The sequence below is a fragment of the Zootoca vivipara genome, chromosome 1, assembly GCF_965207765.1.
Source record: "Zootoca vivipara chromosome 1, rZooViv2.hap1.1, whole genome shotgun sequence".
Taxonomy (NCBI): Eukaryota; Metazoa; Chordata; class Lepidosauria; order Squamata; family Lacertidae; genus Zootoca; species Zootoca vivipara.
In genome coordinates, this window is record NC_142582.1 from 48,974,346 (window position 1) to 48,999,745 (window position 25,400).

The 25,400-nt window shown below is 43.3% G+C and overlaps 1 protein-coding gene across 32 annotated transcripts in view; it reads right to left on the bottom strand.

Moving 5' to 3' along the window:
* Positions 1-25,400, bottom strand: part of TNS1 (tensin 1) — a 310,381-nt gene that overhangs the window by 120,122 nt on the left and 164,859 nt on the right. For all 32 annotated transcript variants that reach the window (XM_088662779.1, XM_088662729.1, XM_088662773.1 and 29 more), the window contains one exon: positions 2,667-2,705. In XM_088662779.1, coding sequence (XP_088518905.1) covers positions 2,667-2,705 — 39 coding nt within the window. The remainder of the gene's footprint in view (positions 1-2,666; positions 2,706-25,400) is intronic.

Here is a 25,400-nt window from a genome sequence, read left to right on the forward strand (position 1 = left end):
TTCCTTTTAAAAAATATGGCAGAGAGGTCCTGTTTGCAAGTAGACTTATTGCACAGCTGCTAAGAGGCAGCCCCCAAGCAAGCCTCCTCCTCCCTCCCTCCCACCACCCACCACCCTGGGTGAGCCAAGGACACTGTTTCCAAAGCTAAACTCTGATTTATTCAGATTTGGCAGAGCCTGGCTGGGGCCCACAATGTGATTGGACCAGCATGTGGGTGGTTTCAATATGCAAGAGTTAACAAACCAATTTGGAGCTTTCACTAAGCCAGCCCCACCCTTCCAGACATAGGAGGGATGGATTCTGCCAGAAGAATCTGCCCTTGCAGGCTGGACACTTTTCCACATGAAAAACAAAACAAACTCCCAAAAAATGAAAGGAAAATCATGTTGAAGTGATGATAAATCAGGCCAATGCTGGAATGTATCATATAAATGATGTTGAGGGCAGATTTTCAATACAGCAATTCTTTTCTTTGCTTCTGGAGCTCTGATGCACACACAAGGCCAGGGACATTGTTAGCTGGTGCCCTGGGGAACCTGAGACTTGGGGCTTTTACACCATGCCCTAGGTCTTTTGACCCTTTCCCTTGTGCTCTGTTTTTTTTAACAAACAAACAAAATGTTTACAGGGTAATTGGATGCACTGCTGAGTTCAGTTTTGATGAGACCCTCAGCATCAGCAATCTTTATTTTCCCAGAGGCATCTATATCAAGTACCATGTGCAAATTAGTGTGCCTTGGGCACACAATGTCTGTCTGCAAGGTTTATTCCCATGACATGGCAATGGACCATTAAGGAGGAATGCTGCCAGGCTGTTCCACTGTTTCAAGAGGCAGCAAAATATTTTATGGGTGGGGTGGGAACCACCTGGTTAGTGGTATTAAGCCGCCTCCTGAAAAGATTAGAATTCAGCAACACCACCCCTCTGAAAGACACCAACAAACTATTTATGTGAGGACAAATGGTCCTACCAAAGGGTGGGTGGGTGGGTGCAGAGCCGTATTTGGTTCAGTCTACCACCATGTTGCCTATCCAAGAAGTTAACAGTGAAAGCTTGCAATTCTGAAATGTAGGGTGACCTGTGATAGGGCCTTCTCAGTAGTGACACCACATATTTGGGGTGCCCTTCCTAGAGATGGTCACCTGACCCTGACCCCGATGTCTTTTTATCACCCATTGAAGATGTTTCAGATTTTCTGTTTTAGATTTATGTTTTAACCTGAACAACAAGCAACCGTTTTGGATGTAACTATCTTGCCTTCCTATACCATGAGTCAGGAAATAGATTAGCGCCCACACACTCCCCCGTTCACCTCTCTCCTCCTTTAACACACTGGCTTTGGCACTGCAATCCTGGTCGGCTTAAACCACTGTTCCCAATCATGTACAAAACAGGGAACTTTGGCTTAACATCAGTTTACTAACCAGAATCGTAAACCACGGTTTGATCCTGATTTAAGTTCCTGGTGGTTAGTAAACCAACATTTAATGACAGTTCCCCATTTTGGTTCCATTAGGGTATTCCCTTTTAAACAGAACAGGACTGAAGTGCAGAATCTAGTGCACAAAGATAGGAACTGAGAGAGTTGCTCTAAGCCTCCTTCTGGGCATCCTTAACCATTGTTTAGAAAGCTGGGTGAATTATCTCCAAACATGTACTATGTCTGTTTTAAATTTTGGGGGTTTTTTTCCTTTTTTTGTCCCTCTTCTGTTTTATGTTTTATTGCAGTTTTTTATTGTACTTTAAAAAATTGTACTTTTGCAGTTTTTTTATTGTACTTTAAAAAATTTGTTAGCTGCTCTGAGAGTCCCTGGAGAGTGGGATACAAATGCTGAGTATGTGTGTGTATGTGTGCGCGCACACACACACACACACACACACACACACACACACACACACACTGCACACACCCCTGCAAAATCTCATTAACAAATAAAGGCTTTCATAGTACAGAAATGGATCGAAAGATTTTCTTGTTAGCCTATCTAAAAGAGATTCTTCATTTGGGTGTTTAAAGGATAAGGAGATACTATTTACCCTGATGGTTGCAACAAAGAATGTACACAGTAAACAGATACTAGAGGATGTTTCATGATTACAAGGATGATTTGACAGTCTTTATGGCACTAATATGGGAACAATCCAACATTATATACATGTTTAAGAAGGAAAACAGAGAATTAATTCCAGTTTGGGCAACGAAACATAAATTATTTTTAAAAAGTTATGTGCAGCCCAGTCCTATGCATGTTTACTCAGCAGGAAGCCCAGTAAACAATATGCAATCAGACTCATTTGATATGGAAAATATGCTTGCTTGCACTGTCTAGTCCCACCCCTTTATCTGTTTGCCATATATTTTTATAACATCCAGAAAATCAATTTAAAACAAATAACATCAAATACATTAACCATGTGCATGTGTGACAGAGGGGGGTGGTGGTAGAGCTGTCCCTCCTGTGTATTTTGAACTCCACCTCACTTCACCTTACTTGGGGCACATTTTACAGAGCTGAAGCACATCAGCTCATTGTAAATTTGCAGACCCTCCAATTGCCCATCCTTCTGCAGTCCATGTACCATACAAATAAATGCCTTTGTGCAAATAAATGCAGAGAGGGCAGAAAGCAACAGCCAAAGGAGGAGGAGAAACAGGTCACTTACCAGCTCATGATTGCCAGCAGGCATGCAAGGCGTGGCAGCCTAAAGGGCAGAACACAAAAGAGAGCAGTGTTAGAATCCTTGCACTTGCAATACAAAGAGAAAAGAGAAAAGAAAAGACAGCATTATGAGCATTACTATCTGCACAATGTAACCACCTCCGTCCCACCATCCAAGAGTAGTCCCACCAATACTGAGCGGATCCACCTGTATTGGGAAACTGCTCCCTTCCCACTAAGTAACCAAGGATTTAGCCAGGTCTCTGAGTAGTTGCTTGGGACAGAAACTTCAAGACCCTACCATAAGAACTCATATAAATCTGCTTCCAGGACAACTGCCCAGGAGTGAAAATTCTTACTGAAGCTGCAGCCTAGGAAGGATGCACACGCTCTGGACTATTCCAAGCTGCCACTGAGAGAAGATGAAGAGGACAACCAAGACCTGCCACGTGGATGGTTTTTGCATTGTGAAGCAAAATGTGATTGGCAGGGAACGGGATTACATGACGAAGGGGTTCTGTACTACTGAATCTCCTTTTAAACTTGTTTTGGGTTGTTTGTTTTTGTTTATAATCTGAAAAAAAGATGCTTGCCAAAGGACGAACCAACTGCAGCTGAAGAATGAATGTACTCCTCACAAGTCAACAAAGAAACCCTGGTTCGCTGCTCTGGTTCGCCAGAAGTGGCTTTGTCATGCTGGCCACATGATCTGGAAGCTGTACGCAGGCTCCCTCGGCCAGTAAAGTGAGATGAGCGCTGCAACCCCAGAGTCGGTCATGACTGGACCTAATGGTCAGGGGTCCCTTTACCACCTACAAATGGCCACAGCTTGAGTCAGCATTGAGATTGCAGCTGCACAAGTTCACAACTGAAGTCTTTTATGGCAAGGATGGAGGGGGCAAAATCTGTGGACCTTCAGATGCTGCTGGACTCCCAACTCCCACCAGTCCTATCCAGCATGGCCAATGGCCAGGGATCATGACAGCCGCTGTAGTCTAGTAACATTTGGAGGGCCACAGATTCATGATCTCTGCTTTATAGAATCGATTCAGCCTGCTTCTGCATGGAGAGAAATCCAGGTTGAAATCCCAAATTTGGAATTAAAATATAAAACTGATTTCCTCACTAGGCTTCTGCACATATACACTGTGGGGCATTAGTTAAGAGCTGTTTTACGCCATGGATCAATGTAGTAATACAAATATTGCCAGATCGACATTTAAGAAGAGGCTACTGCAGACTTGCCATCTCTGTTCCATGTAGAGTTTAGTCCATAGAACTGTTCTGGAAAAAGTTGGGGAGGAACCAAACAAGCAAACCCTTCACTCTATTTGTCTTTAATGTTCCAAAGAGGCAGTCTCTCTTACAACCACGGGCACGCAATAACAGAAAACAGGAAAACAAGAATGGGTAGATAATGGAACAGTCACACTGGATCCCACCAGTCCTGCAAATGTGGGTAGCAGATTTTCTTACTGACCACAGACATCAAGTAGCCTAAATTGTGGTCTGCTTTTGAATAAAATGTATTTGCTATCCATATGTTCCATGTAACACCTCAAAGCTAGTGAATGAGCCTGACATGAGCCATATCAACTTTCAGGTTACTTCGGGAATAACGAGATTTAAAATACATTACTTTTAAATGGGGGCTTCTTTATTTGCTTTCTCAGTTTTGAAGCAATTGATAGCCCTTACCCTACTCCTGGATAACCATTAACTTTGAGTTTGATGTAAGGGGGGGGCAACATTGGACTCCAGAATCTTCATTATCTTCATTATTACCATAGTTACCATTAAAATTACCATCATCATAGCCTCATTATTGTTCTTATTCTCATTAACAGTGTTTTAGTGTACAAAATGCTTCACACTTCTTACCACATTTCTCCCTCAAAACAATCCTGCACTGTGACTTTCCCATGGCCACAAACTAGGTGAGCAGAAGATTCACATTCTAACCAGACCCTTTGATTCACTGTGCCATGCAGGGCCTCTTTTTTTCTGAGGGGGAGGGAGAAACAACTGCTTGTAAAAGCCATCATAAAAATCAAGAAAGTTGGCCACAACCAGAAGAACTTCATATCCACTTAATTAAACCCCCATGTTACGGAATATTTGTAGAAGAACAAAAGGGGATGGGGAGAAAAAGAGTTTTTCCACAGATGCCAAGTAAACACCCAGTCCAGCCAAGCTACAGTTCCAATCATTTCCAGAGGCGATTGCAATTGGCCTTTTGGCCTTTGTGAGTTGTTCTTTGTGCCAACTCTTTCTTGTATTCTTTTCTTGTAGTGGAGAGAGGAATAGCTCAGTCACTAGGCCACGAGACTCTTCATCTCAGGTTTGTGGGTTCAAGCTGCATGTTGGGCAAAAGATGCCTACATTGCAGAGGCCTGGGCTAGATGGCCTTCGTGGTCCCTTCCAACTCCACAATTTTATGATTCTATGAACCCTTGCAAACAGAGGGGACTAGTGACAATATTGACTTCCAAACAGCAGAGGGCATCAACAGATTGGAACTGTGAGAGCCCACAGGAGCCTGTCACATTCTTCAATATTTTTTCCAGGCTGTGCCCTCCATCCTCACAGAAACAAGCAGGTTCATTTTCTGGATAAAAGGCAATTAGAATTAAACACTCTTGACATACACAGTCTGGCAAGCAAATATTCTTTGAACGTTTCAGCAGGCAGCACGCTAACTTGGCTGATTTGGCAGTAAGCTGCTAGACTGGATTTGAGTTGGGTCCAGTCTGTTTCTGCGTATTATAATTATTCTCCCCACATTCCCCCCACTATACATGGTTGTTCACTCTGCCAGAGTAACTGTCCCACGTCCTAAGCCTTCCAAGACACACTGTAAGGTCTACTCAGCAGGAAGTCTCTTCCAGAATTTCCAGCGAATTGCACTGTTGACCCAACCTATAATTTGCAGGAAAAAACTTGTGGCTAAGAACTATTTTTGGCTGAGCAATGTGAGTCCCTGGCAACCAATGTGATGATGTTTCACTCTTTGTCCTGTAATGCAATCACTTTTTAAAGTAACCAACAAAAGGATTCCTAAATGGTGGGGGGGTGCTCTCTAGGACCTTCCTGAGCAGAATCCTCAGTACAGTTTTCTTGAAAGCAGAGCAAAGCTGGAAAATCAAAGCTGTGTTTCTTGAAATTGGGTCCATAGGAATGCAGTAGCCAGGAAGGATGCCAAGGAACACAAGCAGTTAACCATTTCAGCTGCACCTTGTTATCTACTGCTTGGCTGCATTGAAAACACAACCCAGAGCAGAGAGGTTACTGTCACAGAAAACAAAGTCCGAGTGATCTCCCTGTTATATATAGACAGGGAAGATGCATGCAAGACGGCAGGTGCAGAAGTGTAAATATCTGATTAGGTAATCAGAAATAAGTGATTTTACTTAAATCTCTGCCATCAGTTCATAACCATCTCTTCATTGACAGCACAACTTTACACCAACCAGACTTGGCACAAAGAGTCTCTCTCCTATTGATTTCAATTGGAGGGGGGATATCCTGAAAAAATAGCTACTACCAAGTCAGTGACTGCCCTGCACACATTGCCATGACACACCACAGGTTATGTTGTGATTCAGGGGTCACCCACATGGCACTCATAGATACACATGTATTTGAAGATGCTTTGCTTGGTGCCTGCAGGGTCCCCTCTTTGAAATTCAGCTTGAAAGAAGCATTCTGTGGTAGCCAATGGTTGTGGGTCTGCGCTTGGTTGTGGGAGATGTGGTGCCCCCTACAGTTTTTGCAGTTTGCAAGTGTGCCGGGGCCCAAAAGACATCAGGTAGCTCAACTCAGGTCAATCCACAACTACAGCACATCACCACTAGGATATAAGCCACACCCAGGGAGACCATTGCAGAGTCCTATTGTGCATCTTGTTTCATGGATATTGTTCTCCACCTGTTCATTCTTTTCCCTGTTCGTCTATCTTTGCTCTCAAGCAGGCACAAGAACAATCCCACATCCTGTCCTGTGCTAACCAAGAGAGGGGACCACCCCATGACCAGAAGCAGCAATCAGGACACTACTGCCTGGTTCCTTCATTACTCGTTCAAGGCAGGCGCTTGTACTGTATGTCTCTCCAGTCATGGGGAAACATCCCGAACCAGCAATCTGCACTGAGGGATCACAAAAGCTGCCCAGTGTATCCTGCACAACTATGCAAGGGACCATTTGTGGGTGGATCATGTCCTCAGTGGTGAACCACCACTACATTATCGACACAGCAAAAGCATGTCTGGGCAGCTAACGTGAATAAGTGGATGGTGACTCTGGAATATATTTGGCCAAGAGAGAAATCTGAGGTCTGGAAGTAGCCGGTGAAACGAAGCACGAAGCAGAATAACAAAAACTATAATAGAGGTTTCCTACTTCGCTGGATAAGCAGAGCCTCCTGGCCTCAGTGCAAGGATGTTAGGGATGCTGTTCGTAGCCAGTTAGACAATAATTAGCCAACAGCGCTGAAAACACATTGCAAAGAATGTTCACCCCTCGTGCTGATGCTTCAAAACTATTTGCTGCACGCCCCCCCCCCCCCGGCAAAAAAATGCCTCAGTCAATTCACCAAGTGACCAAACAAAGCTCATAAGAAAATGTTTGCTCTCCCCTTTTGCATGTCGCGCCCTGCCCGTCAGACGCACATTCCTGCATTATCATCCTACCAACAGCAGAGAAGAGGTTTTTTTGCACTCCTAATTATTTGATCTGTCTTCCCACCCAAGGGCTCCCTTCAGCATTACTGTTCCCCAGCCAGCACTGAACACATTCCAGGGACTGTGTTTGTGTTCTCTCCTCTGTTTTGTTATGGGCTGAGTGGTTGTGGCTTTATATATATATATATATATATTCTAATAGAGAAATGCTACCATAAAAGGACCTTCTCCTAGCCTTCAGGGCTGGCCCTGATCCACTAAGCACAAGGAATGTTCTACTTTGGCCCACTTGTGAGTTACAAGCAGGGAGAGATTTTGGCTCAAGGAAGATATTATGTTTACACAGCATCTCCAGGCAATTGCACAGAGAGGGCCAATATTTCAGAAGCACCCTCTTGAGCTCCTGTAGCACACCTGCAGCAAGCTCATTCATCAATTCAAAGGGTTGCCTTCTTCAACCACACAACGATTTGTTCCATCAAACTGTGGTCTAGCCATGCGGGGGTGCAAGTCTGATCAGCAACAGGTTCAGGACAGACAAAACAAAATATGTCTTCACACGATGCATAATTAACGTTTGGAATTCAGTAGCTCAAGGTGTGCCTTAAATGGCTTTTTTTTAAAAAATGATGGTGATGTATCCATGGAAGATAAATCTATGAACTGTCATTAGCCATGATAGCAAAATAGCAAAATAGAATCTTAATGTTCAGAGTCAGTGCATAGGAATTCGTTCATTATTATTATTATTATTTTCAAAATCTAGTCTGGCCCACCACATGGTCTGAGGGTTTTCGGCCCACGGCTGAAAAAGGTTGCTGACCCCTGGTTTAGAGAAATAGAATACAGTGCATGGTGAGACAATCTCTCTTGTTGTGCACCATGGAACACTTACTAAATTCTGCAGTGTTACTAAGTTCTGCTCTATAGAACCCTATATAATGGATAATGCTACTTTTAAACAAGGAGCATCCCTTTTTATATGCAAAGGATATCTGGTAACCATACCACCAAATCAATCAATTCCATCGACATATGAATTGAGACTTGGGCCTGAAAGAGGGTGGGTTATTGGGGGGGTGAGTAGGAACCCAATTCATCTGGACAGTTTTTTGGAATACTGTATAGTTTTTTAAACATACACACACATACACACAATAGCAGCTCATGTGCAAACCATGTGCACAGACACAAGGAAAGCTTGGCATTTGTCCATGGGGAATGTGGTATATGCATGCAATAAGTGCCTTTTAAGGGCTTTGCTTCCCCAGCCTTTTTCTAGCCTTAGATTGAAATCTCCTGTCAACAAGGAACTTCAGCCCTGAAGATTCCACAAGAAATAATTAGAATTAAAAGGATTTGATTGCTGCTGTTTTTAAAAACACTCATTCATTGTACCTTTGCCTGTTTGTTTGCCACTTCTGTGTTTTCTGCTTCAGCGATTGTAGATTAAGAACACATTTGTTTTGTGTTTTTGTGCATTTAGGGTTCAGCAAGCTCTTGATGGCACTTGTGGTTGGCACACAAATGTCATGTATGCCATGGCAGTGGAAAATAAAACTCTGCTCAGATGTTCATCAAGGGTGGAAAGTCAACACTGTCGAAATGAATTGATGAGATGTGAACAGAGGATGGTGCTAGACAAGAATCCAAAAGCACAAGGATAAATCCCAAATACCTATCTATATGTTCACTTCATGGCAAGAAAATAAACTTAAATATTACAGTGAAGCTCCCCAAAAGGATTCTTCCTCCACGGCATGCCTACTATTACACTACAAAACAGAGAACAGCCATAGTTCAATAGCACAGGTCCATCACTGTATGGCTTCCCCCAATGATATTCCCTCTCATTCAGAAGGGAATTTTAACACTCCACAATGAAGAACAAGGGGCAACAAGGGAGACTCACTGAAAATGCACAGGTGACATACCAGCCAACTAAACTGTAGTCAAAAGTGCATGCAAGACAAACATGTGATTCATTGGTTTGTGATTATTATTATTTTTGCCTAACATCTAACAGGTGGCATCTACATACACTCTCCACCTCCAATACCATATTGTCCCTAATTGTCCCCAATTATTCAGCATCTCCAGTTTACAGACGTCAGTCCAGCAGTAATGGACTTTATTATTTATGACTCTGGTAATTACTATTTAAGACCTATGAATCCCGAGAGAAGGCAGGAGAGGAGAGACCAAGACCAGGGAGCTTCTAAAGAGACAATCAATGCACCCAAGTGAAGTCTTCAGGCTGTTTAAGAGCTATGAGTGGTAATCAACTATGTTTTACTCAAAGCAGACCCAGTGCAAGTAATGAGCATAACTTTGTTAAGTCCCCCCCCCATTACTTTCAATGGGTCTACTCTGAGTAAAGGTTTGTTGCCTACTACCCTGTGTGTCTTGAGGGAAGGCAGAAGTACAGAGGCAGCTTGTGCTAATGGCTCCTTGAGGGGACCATCAGTTTGTCTGAAAGAACTCAGTTGTTTTACATTTTGCAGTATTTGTTTGCAGTATTTCACACCTGTTTTGGGTGTCTTGACAGCAATGTAGTATATAAATATAATAGATTACTCCAAGTTATTACTCTGTACCCTATTGCTATTTCCTTCTGCAGTGTGCTGGTAACACACTGAAATAATAATAATAATAATAATAATAATAATAATAATAATAATAATAATAATTTATTATTTATACCCCGCCCATCTGGCTGGGTTTCCCCAGCCACTCTGGGCAGCTTCCAACCAAATATTAAAAACAATACAGCATCAAACATTAAAAACTTCCCTAAACAGCCTTCAGTTGTCTTTTAAAAGTAAAATAGTTGCTTATTGCCTTGACATCTGTTGGGAGGGCGCTCCACAGGGCAGGCGCCACTGCCAAGAAGGCCCTCTGCCTGGTTCCCTGTAACCTCACTTCTCACAGCGAGGGAACTGCCAGAAGGTCAGAAGGTCCTCAGCACTGGACCTCAGTGGCCGGGCTGGACAATGAGGGTGGAGACGCTCCTTCAGGTATACAGGACCGAGGCCGGTCTAATGAAGATAACGTCATTAGAAAATACTGAATATTTAGCGTTCTTACAATAATGGGTCCAGCCTATAGAATAAGTACCATTCCCTGCTTGTGATTCCACAATAAATAATACAAGGTAAAAATCACTACTGGAATGATGCCTTCAAGATTTCTGGAAGCTAAATTCGCAAGGAGGTTATCTAAATCTAATGTTTGTTAATGTCATGCACGCTTGCCTAAGTACTATGACCCCTGGAACCATAGTACTTAAGCAAGCTCTCCTGAAGCCTCTACCAGTCTGTCTCCATCCAATAAGGATCATGAAGCCTCTTTATGTGTTTAAGGAGGAGACCACAGGTTGCTAACATGGACATCCCTGTTCTGCCCACTTCAATGAAGGAACTGACTGCTGGCCACTGAGGGGAAGGGCACTCACTTTGATCATGACCACCCCTTAGCCATCTGCTGTGTTTTTCTGTGTTTCCCTATCTTAGTAATGGCCCCAGAAATCTTCAAATAAAAACTCCCCGTAATCTGCACTTCACCAAAGCTCTCCGGTGTCTGCGGCACTTCTGATTGTTGGCGCAGCATGAAAGCCATTGCGCACATGGAATCCATCAGCCTGCAAGCCAGACACAGAGCAGTGTTGATAGCACACCAGGCTCATGTTCCAGGACTGAATTTATGCAGCAGGAGAAGCGATGGAAAAGATTGGCACATGCAATCCAAGCTCAAGTAATGAAGTAGGTACATTGAGTGGCACCATATATTTGGGGGAAGGGATTGTGAAGCACAACACAAATATTCTGCCCTGCACAGGAGCAGTTGTTCCACGGCAGAGGTAGGTTGTGAATTTCAGATATTTTAAAGTAAGAATGCTCACAAATATCATCTGGACCAGGGGTCAGCAAACTTCTTCTGCAGGGGGCCGGTCCACTGTCCCTCAGACCTTGTGGGGGGCCGGACGATAGTTTGAAGGGGGGGAAATGAACACATTCCTATGCCCCACAAATAACCCAGAGCTGCATTTTAAATAAAAGGACACATTCTACTCATGTAAAAACACACTGATTCCCAGACCGTCCGTCCACGGGCCGGATTTAGAAGGCGATTGGGCCAGATCCGGCCCCCGGGCCTTAGTTTGTCTACCCATGATCTGGACGAATGTTTCATCTTGCATGATCCAGTATTTTTTGCTACAGTAGGCAAAACAGCAGTTCTTTTCCAATCATATGCACAACATTTCTGTCCTGCTTTATTTAGTGGACACATTTATGCCAGATTATCTTCTGCCTTTGAGGGTGGGGGAGAGTTTGGATGCCCCCAGATGGAGATGTACTGTGGATTTCTTTCACACCATTTGCATGATGTCATCCTCATCAAAATGTCTTTTTATATTTTATCTGGCTTAATAAGAGCATCCCCAGCCACCACTGATGTGGATGCTTGTTAGTGCATTTTAAATTTTTTGGTGGGTGGCTATGTAGTGATGCTTTGGTGGGTGGTTCCTATTGCCACAACTCTTATGTGTGCTTGCTCCTCCCATATGCACATCCTAGCCATTTTGTTCTGGCAGCCCAAATGATAAGAGCATGCCTGCTTCCACTGATTACCCTATGCTGAAAGCACCTCCAAATTTCAACACCTCTGGAGGAACTGTTCCCTCAAGATCTCAACACGTCTGGGGAAATACTCTGGAGAGTGCAGTTGCAGTATGTGCACTGGGATTTTAAAAATAAAAAAATACGGAGGACTTGCGCAAGACCTGTTTATCAGAATTTTGGTGTCGTTAAGTATCCAGTCACTTTCATGTCTGGAATGTGGAAACTGAGCAGTACAACCTGCTCAAAAGGAATAGAACAAACAGGAAGGGAGGAGAAGGCACATTCTGTATGTAAAGTATATGTACACTTGTGAAAAGATCAATACCTGGAGTGTGGAAGGCAGATTGAAAACAAATGAGTAAAAATTGTAGGAGAGAGAAACAACAGGGACTTGTTTGCTCTCAGACTCATTCATGCTTCCTATGGGGATTTTATCTATATCTATCTATATCTATCTATATCTATATCTATATGCCCAGAATGGGGAAAGGTAGCAGAGGTTGAGGGAGTAGTGACTGAGAGGAGGGGCCAAGAAACATAGCATGGAAACTGAGTGTTCAGAAGCTACACACGATCACACACTCTTGATTCTAGGAGCACAACTACCTACCCCACACTCTCCTAGCGCCTTATAAAGCCTTGAAGACGTGCTCTCTTGCAGTGGAGGGGGGGGGGGTGCAGTGCTGATGGAAAGCAGGCTGCATGTGGCTCCCAGGAACATCCCCTGCCAAAGTGCCGGGCAGAGGCACGGTGCTGAGATATCGTGCCATAACTCATCTGATTTGGAAGCGCTGCCCATTCTCATCCATCAAGCTTCCTGTAACTCTTACCCTCCTTTGCTCCATGCCATTCCTGGAAAGCCGATCTCAGCTCTGCTCCATTTGTTCTCGACTGCTGATTCCTTCCCTTATATAGATTCTTTTTTTCCCCCTTTAGTGCTGGGAGGGGAAGGAAAGAAATGCACGGGAAATAACGTTCCTGTGCGGAGGAGGTCACTGGATGATGCCATCACCTGACTATTTGAAGTTGTTCAGCTGGGAATGCTTTGGGAATGAACACGCAGCTGGATGAGGGCATGGTAACTGCTGCTTGTTTGTTTGCTGAGAAGCACTCTGTGTGGAGCCAACAGGCACGTGAGTCCCTGTGCGCAGCATTAGTGAAATCTGGCATCCACGTCTTCCAACGGGTATTGGCAGCAGTGGGAAGGAAGGCTGCAAAAACAAGGTCCTGGAAAGCCTGCCTTCGAGTCCAGCGTGTAAAAAGAACACACCCAAGTGAAAATCGCTAGCGTTTGCTTTGGGGTGCCCAACTTCTGGTATGCATGAAGACAGACATGGATCCCACTGAGATCTCTCTCTTTCCGTCTCATACATACACAAACATGCACGCCCCAAAGATCAACCCTAAGGCATGTTTAGCCCAATATCTTTGTTTTCCACAGTGACTATCAAGATGGTTGAAATTGCTTTATGTTCCATATATGTAACCACAAACTGGCCAGGTGGGCAACTGACTGAGTTACAATGGGTTGCTGAGTATTCATCTTTCTTGTAAACTACAATTTTATGCATTTGGGGTTTTTTTGAGGGTGGACAAGGATTGCTAACGTATCACTGAATGCAATGGATATTACATGTGCATGTTAAGTCTTTTAATGAGACTTGGGAATGTGTTATCTAAATATTCAGTAGATAAAGCTTGCAGTTTCGGAGGAGACAAACATTTTTTCAGCAAGAAAGTGGGTGGATCAGGGGACCAACAAGAGAACATGTTCATGTAAATACAAAAAAAGGTGTTGCAGATTATTACTAGTGTTTCTAGAAATGTGCCTTTGCTTCTGCTTCAGTCAGAACTCAGCGAAAGAAGTAGAACAGCCTTGAGCAATGGCCAACCGAGTTATACAGGCAGATTCCTTCATGATGGATTAGGACTGGGAGTGTGGGCAGATGAGTGGGAGCTGTTTTATATGACCCTTGCCCATAGTTCCCTCCTCTGCTTCAGGAAGCTCCTCTGGTTTGAACACTGCTGGCAGACATCCCAGCGCCTTCAAGTCACAGTGGATGGTCAGGCCTGCTTCTGAAACAAATGCAACTCTTCCCTATGGGTTTTCCCCCACCAAATGTTTTAAACTTTCCTCCTGGAATGTCATGTGACCATAGCAGACAAGAAACTTAGACCAATCTGGAGGAGAGTGGGATAGTGATATTCAGGGGAAATTCCTCTCTGCAGAAAATGCTCCAAGTCATGAATGGCTCCTGAAGATAGTGGTATGTTCCCCACAGTCCTTTGCTTCCTCAAACTCGGCCCTCCAGATGTTTTTGGTCTACAACTCCCATGATCCCTAGCTAGCAGGACCAGTAGTCAGGGATGATGAGAATCGTAGTCTCAAAACATCTGGAGGGCTGAGTTTGAGGAAGCCTGGCTTAGACCTCTCTGACAATTCTGCTGCAACCAATCCATCTTTTTACTCACATCATGCCTCTTTGGCCTCTTCCTATCGCTTCCATGGCACCTCTTCAACATGCTTCCCTTCTCTCTCCCCCTCTCAGCCACTTTTTCACTTAGCCTTAATCAACAGCTTTACTACAATTTTTAACACTGTGGATCAGGGATATGGAAAGCAAATGGCGGATGGGCCAAACTAGACAAACAGTGAAACATGTGGCAGCGTCAGACATGCTTCTGTGAGTCATTTATTTATTTAAATAGCAGCACTGGGGAGGCAATTGGTGCACTTGTGCTGTTCTGCTGTTCTGGGGTGCTTCAAGTGGCAGAACATGGAGGATGTTTGAAGGACTGAAAAGAAACAAAACAAGCCAGAATCTCCAAACACGAGGGAAAGGGGAGGGTTTTTGCAGATTTTTGATTTTAAAAAAAGAGGGAGAAAGGAGTTTCCCACTGGCAAATGTTATGGAAAACTGCCCCAGATGTTGCTCAGTGGTTGGTCCTTCAACCCAGTGAATTTCCTCAGGCTTCGCTTGCTTTCCCAGAGAAGAAGTCGGAGACACTGCCAGCTCTGCACAGTCTCCTCCCTAGCTGGAAACTCTGGGAAATGCTGAAAAGCCACCACTGGGAAAAGTGGAAAGAAGGGGACTGAAAGGACACTGCCCCCTCCAAATAAGCAATCTGATTAATTCCTCCGAGTTTAACTAATACAATTTCCCTTCAAATTTATGTATGCCCAGGTTCTCCATCTCTAGACAGACAATTTTCTGTCTGCCATGTCAGTTCTGCCTACTTAAAAATTCAGGTTGCTGACTGGGTCAGCTGCAAAACATACTGTCCTGAAGAGAGAGAAAAACACACAGAAGCTATCTTTGGGATATGTGGATGTTAAGACCTACCACTGCTGAACACTCCCTCAAAAATAAATGTTCAGGGAGCATTTTTCCATTGAGAAAAAAATGCTGGTCTTGCTGAGCAGCATTACAATTAGGAATGGGTGAATTATCCATAGCTCTGCCTAATCTCATTGGGATTGCCACCTACAGCTCTAACGCAGTCCAGCGTCTCTGAGGCCCATGCAAGAACTTCTGTCAGCAAAATTATTTCTATACAATGAATGCCCTCCTCAGGCTCTGGGGAGGGTCTCCTTGCGAGCACTCTCTAGAGTGCTCACAATGTGCTTTTGGTTACATGCGTGGAGTCCTGGAATGCAACCTCTGTGTAAATTAGGAGTTGACTGTACAATCTGAGCTCATCACACCATTTTTGACCATCTCCACTGGCTTCCAACGTGTGAGCCTTACACAGCTCAGGACCCCAATACCTCACAGCACATCTCCACCCGAAGGAGCCTGTCTGGACATTAAGGTCAGCATTGGAAGCTCCCCATAGAGCAATCACTCAGGCAGAAATTGGAGAGTGAAGAAGAATGAGAGTTTGGATTTGATATCCCGCTTTATCACTACCCGAAGGAGTCTCAAAGCGGCTAACAATCTCCTTTCCCCTCCTCCCCCACAACAAACACTCTGTGAGGTGAGTGGGGCTGAGAGACTTCAGAGAAGTGTGACTAGCCCAAGGTCACCCAGCAGCTGCATGTGGAGGAGCAGAGACGTGAACCTGGTTCCCCTGATTATGAGTCTACCGCTCTTAACCACTACACCACACTGGCTCTCTGATGATGAGAAAGAGGGTGCTTTTGGTGGTGGACCTCATTTAGGGAATGCTTGCCAAAGATGAGCACCTGGCACCTACCAGGAAAATATTTTCCCTAAAAGATTTGATTGCTGATATCTTTTTGCTACTGTTAGGGAATATTGTTTAGTTGATTAATTTTGTGGTGACCGTGTTTATTCATCTGGGAGGGGTTTTGATTAACAAACTGAGAATTATGTATACAACCACTTGTAGCTGATTGCTGCTATTATGTTTTTAAATTGTATAGGTCCTTTTTGCATTTGACTTGCACCATTTTTTTGATTGTAAGTCACACTGGTGTTTCGTACAGAGTGATTGATAAGTGACATAAACCATTACCATCTCCTCCTCTCCTCAGATTGTGTATGTAATGCTCATGCTACGCCCGGGTGCATTTACTCTGCAATTATGAACCATCAGTTTTATTTGGGGGGCCAGCCAGATAATTTTGTGAGGAGGTCAGATTGAATGGCAAAACATATTCCTGGACATCCAAACCACTGTATGGAGAAGAAAGTGACCTTCAGCATAGAAGTTGCCCGTTCCTACTTTAGATGACAGTCAACTTTTTAGTTTAAAAAAATAACCCTGGACTCTCAATTATTTAATGACAGAGTATACTGTAATCTTCGGAAGTGATCCAAGGAACAGAAGTAATGAAACTAAATCCCAAAAGAGAAGAGGCAACCAGATATTGTTACATTTAATGTGGATCTCTCTATACAACAAGCAAATCAAGCATAAATAACTTCCTCAGGCATGAAGCATCATTTGGGCACTTTCTAAAACCACCTCTCTTCTTAACAAATTTGAGCTGGAAAGTCCAACTGGACAGAAGATAGTTCAGCTGTTCTTTCCTAACATCCTAAGAGCTGAACTAACAGAACTCTAAGCAGGCAGAGCTGCTTAACATAAGTGATCTGCCACAGAGACCACATCCATCTTCCCTTAGCACCTCTCACTAAATTATCCAAATGCACCCAGTATATATGTGCACCTTCCCCATATTTTTGAGCAGCCAACTGATTCACCTTCCACAAAAGCACACCAGTGAAGCTGGGATAAAAGGTGCGATATTCGTTCAACATTCATTATATTTGGAAAATGTAGGATTTAGAGAGCGAGAATTCCTTTCCCCAGCTGACTTCTGTCGCCAGTTATTAGAACACTTAGCACAGCATGTTGAAAATCAGTGATATTTCTCCCTCCTCACTGGGAAGAAGGCTCTAAATATTGTGTTATATTTTTATATTCAGTAGGGCAGGAATGTCCAGCAGGTAGATCGTGATCTACTGGTAGATCACGGGGTGTTCCTGGTAGATCCTGGTTGATCTCTGGCCCCCCAGAAATCTCCCAGCGATCTTACAAGAAAGAAGATTCCAACTCAACATTAGGAAGAACTTCCTGACAGTAAGAGCTGTTTGACAGTAGAATTTGCTACCAAGGAGTGTGGTGGAGTCTCCTTCTTTGGAGGTCTTTAAGCGGAGGCTTGACAGCCATCTGTCAGGAATGCTTTGAGGGTGTTTCCTGCTTGGCAGGGGGTTGGACTGGATGGCCCTTGTGGTCTCTTCCAACTCTATGATTCTTTGGAAGAAGCAAAAAAAAAAAAGTAAAACAACCACAACTTTGGCTTCCTACAAAAGCTGAACAACTCTTGCTTCCCCCAAAAGCTCAAAAACTTTGGGTAGATCACTGATAGATTTTTTTAATGACAATGGGTAGATCACTGCCAAGTTTTTTAATACTGTGAGTAGATCGCAGTCTATTGGGAGTTGGACGTCCCTGCAGTAGGGTATTATTTTGAACCCTGAGCTGCGATAAATACTGTTGAGTCATCACCTGTATGGGTAACCATAATTTACAAGGGGAAAGCATGAAGATTGGTGTTGTTTGCAGGTAGCATCATGTGGGCTACTGAACTTAAATGGGAAAGCAAACAGCTGCAAACACGTAGCAAACCCCAATGTAGACAAGCCCTGAAAGTCCTAACAGCACCTGCTATATATTTGTGTGTGTGATTCTAGCTGGGCCATTTATCTTAGAGAAAGGAAATGGCAAGTTAAGGCAACACAGTGCCTTTCAGGAATCCCTGGATGTCAGTGAGTGGAAGATATTTTGCATCTCCCAGGCAGATGGGAAGCGCCTTTACAGCTTTCCTTCCTTCCAGCCATTGCGTCTTTTCCCCAGTCTCTGAACATAAAATTACAGCCCCACCCATGCCTTCAGCCAACACATAATTTGAACTTGAAGAAAATGAATAAAATATGCAAGAGAATAGGGTTTAAAAATGTTTTTGGGAAATATGTAATATAATCCCTGCAACAACATTCTGCTCCAAGACCTACTGGGGAAGAGTGGGCTGCAAGTCCCTGTTAGTGAACAACAAATGCATATTCTGAAGTCTCCTCTGGTTGTTGATCAACAAGTGATATGTTTTGGAATGCAAACTGAGATGACTAAGTCAAGGGAGCAGTACCCTGTGCTCAGCTACAGGATGGAAGGGTGTGGTGTGGAAGTCAGTCAATCCATAAATATGATGCCATAACTCATTAATTCACTCCCATCTCTTCTAAAAAACATACAGTGGTACCTTGGTTCTCAGACGCCTTGGTACTCAAATGTCTTGGTTCCCAAACACCGAAAACCTGGAAGTAAGAGTTCCGGTTTTCGAACTTTTTTTGGAAGCCAAACGTCCAAAGCGGCTGTCAGCTATTGTTTCTGGAGTGCCTGCACCAGTCAGAAGATTCACCTTGGTTTTCAAACATTTCATAAATCAAACAGACTTCTGGAATGGATTAAGTTTGGCACTTTTGTTTTTGCTATTTATTTTGCGTTTTTGTTAATTTGTTTTTGTGGCTGTGTGGAACCCATTTCAGCTACTGATTGATTGATTGATTGATTGTGTGGCTGCAGAAATGGATAAAAGCCCCCCCCCCCATCCTAACAATGACTATCATCAGTGCAAGTAATAATTTTATTTTATTTTATCATCTAAAATGCTGTCTTATTTATTTTATAGTATAGTACAGTGCATTGATTATTGCTTTCATTTTATGGTCTCGTTAGATAGTAAAATTCATGTTAAATTGCTGCTTTAGGGGTTGTTTTTAAAAGTCTGGAACGGATTAATCTATTTTGCATTACTTTCTATGGGAAAACGTGCCTTGGTTTTGGAATGCTTCCGGAATGGATTAAGTTTGAGAACCAAGGTACCACGACATTAGCCACTTCATGAAAAATTCCTGAGTCTTGCTATGTGCTAAAGTTAAGATGCATTGGCAAAAACTTATTGCCACTGTGCTGCTTAACCATTTAAAAACTGCAGGCAGGATTTTCATGTACTTATTATATTTGCTTCTTGCATTTCCCCACAAGGAGGTCAGGTAGCCGCCATTTCAGCCTTACAACCTTGCGAAAGAGGGCAAGGCTGAAGGAGAGAAAATTGCCTGAAGCCACCCAGTGAACTTCATAGCTGATCAAGGTCTTGGACCCAGGTTTCCCATTCTCAAATCCAATATGCTAACTTGGACAACACATATTGATCATCAGTGACTACATAAACATGGACTGGGGTTTAGGTGGAGTTCACATTCTTACCTTATCTAGCAATAATGGCCTCTCCCTCAAAGAGGGCCAAAACAGACAGAATGAGCAAGAAGTAAATGATGTTCCTGAATTGTTGAAGCTAAACAAGTCTCAGTCCAATCAGTGTCTAAATAAGTATTGCCTTGTAATCCAGGAAAGTTTCTTGCTCGAAGAACAGGGTATAAGTGTAATACTGTCAGCTAATTATTTTCTCCCCGGTATTACTGTTTTCAGGGAGTGGGGTGCCAAAAAAAAATGTCCCAAAGGGTAGCATACGTTCAAAGCTGGCTTATTCTTTCCTTATAGGTCAAAATACTTTGGTACAACAAGAATCCAAAAAAGGCAAAAATTGAGAATGTTTTTATATTATGTTACATGCACAGAGCTGGAAGCAACATACTGTACATTTCGCATGTAGGCCTTTCTATGCATTTTATTGCAGCAGTCTCTAGGAATCCCATTGCTACGGCATCCTTATGACCAGTGGGTGAAGGTTTGGATGATTCCAGGACTGGGATTGGGGAAGCCACACATCCAAACAGTGGAAGCTGCTGCAGCTGTCTACAAACGTAGCAATCAGGAAGAATGGGTGGTTTCCCATTGAGATAAAGAAAGAGGTTAGAGGAATCAAATTCTGAGCATGCTCCAACAGCAAGTGGACAAATACAGTATCAGTTGAAATATGCCTTGTTCTTAGTTATGAATGGAGTTAAGAATTTCAGAGTAAGAATGACTGGGAAATGGCAATCTGTAACATGGAGGAGCAAGTCAAGAACAAGTGGGTTTTAGGTACTCAGCCTCAACATTTGTCCCCACCCTGGAAAATGTGAAAATAAGGGACAGTTTCATCCCCACTTTCACTTTACACACACACACACACACACACACACACACAGGGGGTGTGTGAAAACTTGAAATATTCAAATGTTCGACCCAGCCTTAGCCAAAACTGAAAGTTCCTGTTGGCTTTCCACAGATATCCCCAACATTTGTCTGCACAACAGCTGTCCAATGTTCCATCAGCAGGATGCCACAATCTCTCTCACTAAATTCCTTTGCAAAAGCCCAATGATCTGCCTCTATCTGATTTATTTTTTTCATACACGATACATTTTCTTACAGCCCCGGATAATCTTCTGTTTATATCACACAAGTACGGGATGTTTCTTTTGCATTAATTTTTTTCCATGCACAGACACGAGTTTACTTGGCTGTTTTCCCCAAGCAAACAGAGCCTGTACCTTTCGTTGCGATCCCAAGTCCTCAAATGCTCAAACACTTGAATTCGTGGTCCCCGCTCAGATGTACAGGAGAGAAGGAATGGAACACTAAAAGTGGATCCTCAGGAATAGAAAGAAAGACGATACATGATACCCTGGGGTTCAGGAAAGGAGGCTCATCATCCACAGGAAAACACTTAGGGGTTTGCTTGTATGTCTTTGTAACCTATGAGTTTCAAATCTGCTCTGTTGTCTGGCTCATGGGCCTTTTTCATACCCAGATCAGGGTTAGTAGTCTAAGACATGGATGGTTTGGCTTGAGTCACAGGGTGAGTCAAAGGCTTGGGATCTTCAGAGGCTCCCCAGCCCCTGCCAGTTCTTAGAAACACCACATCCCCAGATGATACAATGGATGGAACAATTAAAGCAAGATGCTAGGAAGATGAACTGCTAGGCTGACAGTTTATCCAGCCCAAAGTTATCAGGAGCCATTGCTGACCAACAAGCTTGGAAGAGTCATCCTTTCTCTTACACACTTAGACTTCTTCAGCAAGTATCAGTACTTTCTTATGTCTCATGATGTCATTCCAGGAGTGTAGGGTGGAGATGGCTGTCAGGTAAACTTCTGTCATAAAGAGCCACACAGCTGCTGCTGCTGCCGCCACCCACAAGCAGCAGCAAAACGATATGTCTGAATCCGTATCAAAACAGCCCGACTTTATTTAGCAGGGTGGGAGGAAACTAAAGATATGAGGGGTAAGAAAACCTTTATGAGGTGGTTGAGCTCCCCCCCCCCCTTCTGCTAATCTTTCTCATAACAGCAAAATACTTTGCGGTATCTCCGCATCCTCCTGCCTGGCCATTCTTCCTGAAATGCCCCTGGGAGGATTCTAGGAAGTGCAGCCAGCTGGGAGGCTTCAGAGTGTCAGAGTGTCTCACATGAAGATAAGACCATATGCATTTTTAAGCAAAAAAAGAAAAATGTTCAAAGAGGGGGAAGTGTCATTGGCTGCTTTGTAAAGTAAAGGTATGCACCAATCGCCAAAATCCCCAAACTTGTCAAAATCTATGATGCCTGACAATCTTTTTTTTTTAATGAACAGTAATATGCCGTGGGACGCGGTAATGGGATGCGGGTGGCGCTGTGGGTTAAACCACAGAGCCTAGGGCTTGCCGATCAGAAGGTCAGCAGTTTGAATCCCTGCAACGGGCTGAGCTCCCATTGCTTGGTCCCAGCTCCTGCCCACCTAGCAGTTTGGAAGCACGTCAAAGTGCAAGTAGATAAATAAGTACCACTACAGCGGGAAGGTAAATGGCGTTTCCGTGTGCTGCTCTGGTTCACCAGAAACAGCTTTGTCATGCTGGCTACATGACCTGGAAGCTGTACGCCGGCTCCCTCGGCCAATAAAGCGAGATGAGCGCCGCAACCCCAGAGTCAGTCATGACTGGACCTAATGGTCAGGGGTCCCTTTACCTTTAATATGCCTTTTGGTTAATATGGTATATGACAAAAAAAAAATTCCTTCAGTAGCACCTTAAAGACCAACTAAGTTTTTATTTTGGTATGAGCTCATACCAAAATAAAAACTTAGTTGGTCTTTAAGGTGCTACTGAAGGAATTTTTTTATTTTACTTCGACCCAGACCAACACGGCTACCTACCTGTAACCATGGTATATGACAGAACAACAGAAAAATGGGCCACACACTTTGCAGGGGTGATTTTCTTTTTCACAAAAGGAGTGGCCCTCCAGACTTTGTTGAACTGCAGCTCCCATCATCCCTGACTGTTGGCCATGCAGACAGGGGTTGAGAGGAGCTGGAGTCCAACAGCACACAGGTTCTCCATCACTGCTTTAAAAATGGGTGGCGGCAGGGGGAACAAAGTCACTGCTGCCACAGCAAGCAGCCTATTAAAACAATTTTGCACATCCTAACCCCCATAACCAAAGGTAACTGGTAGCAAAGCATGGTATTGGAAAGCCAAGTGAGGAACCCCAGCACACCCACACTGACCCGCTGGCCGCTATTGCTTGAATTTCTTTCCCAAAGACTTAGGCCTATTATCATATGTGTCTGTCATCTACAGGGAGGAGACAGGTTTCAAGTGTTATTGTGTACATGAAAAACAAACCAAAAGGAACAAATCACAGATAATAAGCTTTTGTTGACTGCTGTAGAAAGTATCAAAAAATTAAAATTTCATGCAATTCTTTCAATAGATGAAAAGGAAGCACTTCCAAGCACAAAAAGATAGGGGTGTGTGGTGTGTATGAAAGTGTCTACTGGAAAACAAACCCTCTTTGCAATGAATTTTTTTATTTAAAAAATTATTTTTATCCTCTGTATTGTTGTGAAATGTTTATCCAATTGCATTCTGCCCACTGAAGAGTTCGGAGAACATCTGGAAGCTTGCATGCGGCTCCAACAACCTAAGTTGGTCCAAGCAGAAAGGCAATTTTGTAAGAACATAAGACCACCCATTGAACCAAAGTCCAGTATTTTCACCAAGATGCTTACAGAAAGCCCACAAGCAAAAGATGAACACAGCAGCACTCTCCCATGCTTCAGACCAAGAGATTAAGCACCGTCTACTGAATGCTTTATTAACTTAAAGTTGCCTGAGGACACTCGCCCACACACAGAGCATCTGCCGAAAACCTGGGCCTGCCCTTGCCAGACATGCTCAGCAGCGTTATTTTGGTGGTAGCCATGCACTACTCAATCATATTTAGATTCAACTTGACCTGATTGTGACCTCTGGAAGCTGGATTCTTTCCAGGTTAGGTTCCTACGTGCTGGTGGGGAATACGTTTCTGCTGGAGGAAAGTGAGTGGGCTCATCTGAACTTAGATCTTAGTGGGGAGACATGGAGGATGATGTTTAATGCAACGTCAACAGCAGTTTGGCTACAGAAAGCTTTGCTTCTTTGGTTGCAGTGCTTCTGGTCTTTGCATTTAAACACAAGCTCTTTGCACCTGTGGGAGAGAAGCCATGCTGATCAGAGTTAACGCAGCATGACATCTAGGCTGTGTACTGTACACACTCCCATTTACTCTGCATATGCAGTGCACTCCCACTTCTGGTTTGGGACAACGTTAGCTGCAATCCATATTGTAATCCATATCTATCCTGTCATTTCTTATGAAACCATGCATTTTGATGCGTATTTTTTTCACCAACCAGAACGACCTAGCTGTATTTTCAGCCAGTGATATTAGTCATAGTCACAAGGTTGAACTATCTGCATGCTGAAATGAAAGATAAAAAATAGTGTGTGTAGGCAACTGGGGCACGCAACAGCAGATCGAAATCTCAGGACCATCACACAGGACCACGAGGCTCCCAAGCTGCAGTACAAACAAGGTCATTAGTTTTTTGCGCACTGTGATAAGCTCACAATCTGGTGCCCAGCAATGACAGAAGAGGGGATGACCTGATTCTTGTGTGTTTTAAAGAAGAGATAAGGAGTAACCACACACACAAAATATTATTAGCCTAGAGACAGAACTTATCAAGAATTTTGGGCAGTGGGATGCAAGCCCTAACATTTTATTCTAATTGAGAACAAACGACTTTCCCTGAAAACCAACAGAAAAAGAGAAACTATTTTTCATTTCAGCCACAATCACTATTAAGAAAAGGCCAGACATTGCTTCCACATTTGCCCTTTCTCTGGTTCCCATCTTTTGTTCAATCACTTTTTAAAAATGAAGAATCCATACAAAGCCATTATTAAATTACATGCCAGTGGGGGGTGGGGGTGGGGCATTTTTTAATTTTTATTTATTTATTTATTTTCCTATCATATAAAATGACAGCAACAACAATTTGAGCTTTTAAGGGATACCGTTCATTTAGATTGAAAGCCTCCTGTTTGTGGGTGTAGCTTATTTTATTGCTTCCTTGGTCAGCACCATTGAAGGATTCATGTTGAATTGCCAGTTATTGAGCCATTTTTTTGCCCTCTGTACAGCAGTTATTTCTTTACTCCTTCATCTTTTCTTCCCATCGCAGAGAACAGAGTTGTTTTGCTACCAAGGAGGTGGAGGAGAGAGAGAGAGAGAGAGAAAGAGATTTAAAAGAATGGGTAGTATTCAACAAAGTATTGCTCAGAGTAGTCCCGTTGAAATTAATGGACCTAAAGTAGTCATGTTAATTAATCTCAATAGGTCTGCTCTGAGTAAATCTTAGTTCCCAGTGTAAAGAAATGAATAATGTATACAAATCAAGAAGACAGGTGACAAAAGGGGGCAATTCAGCACTAGACCCCATGCCACATTGACCAGGGTAGCAATAAAACAGCTGAACCTGCAAACAGGAATATTTCAATTGTCATTGGAAAGAACCTTTACTGACTGGAGCTTACTTGTGAGTAGATATTACAAGAGGCTCGTATACATGGAAAGGGGAATGACTAGTTAAATTATTACTGAATTAATTAAGGCACTCCATGGAAGCACTGTTTTTAATTGCACTTCCAGCTAATTCTG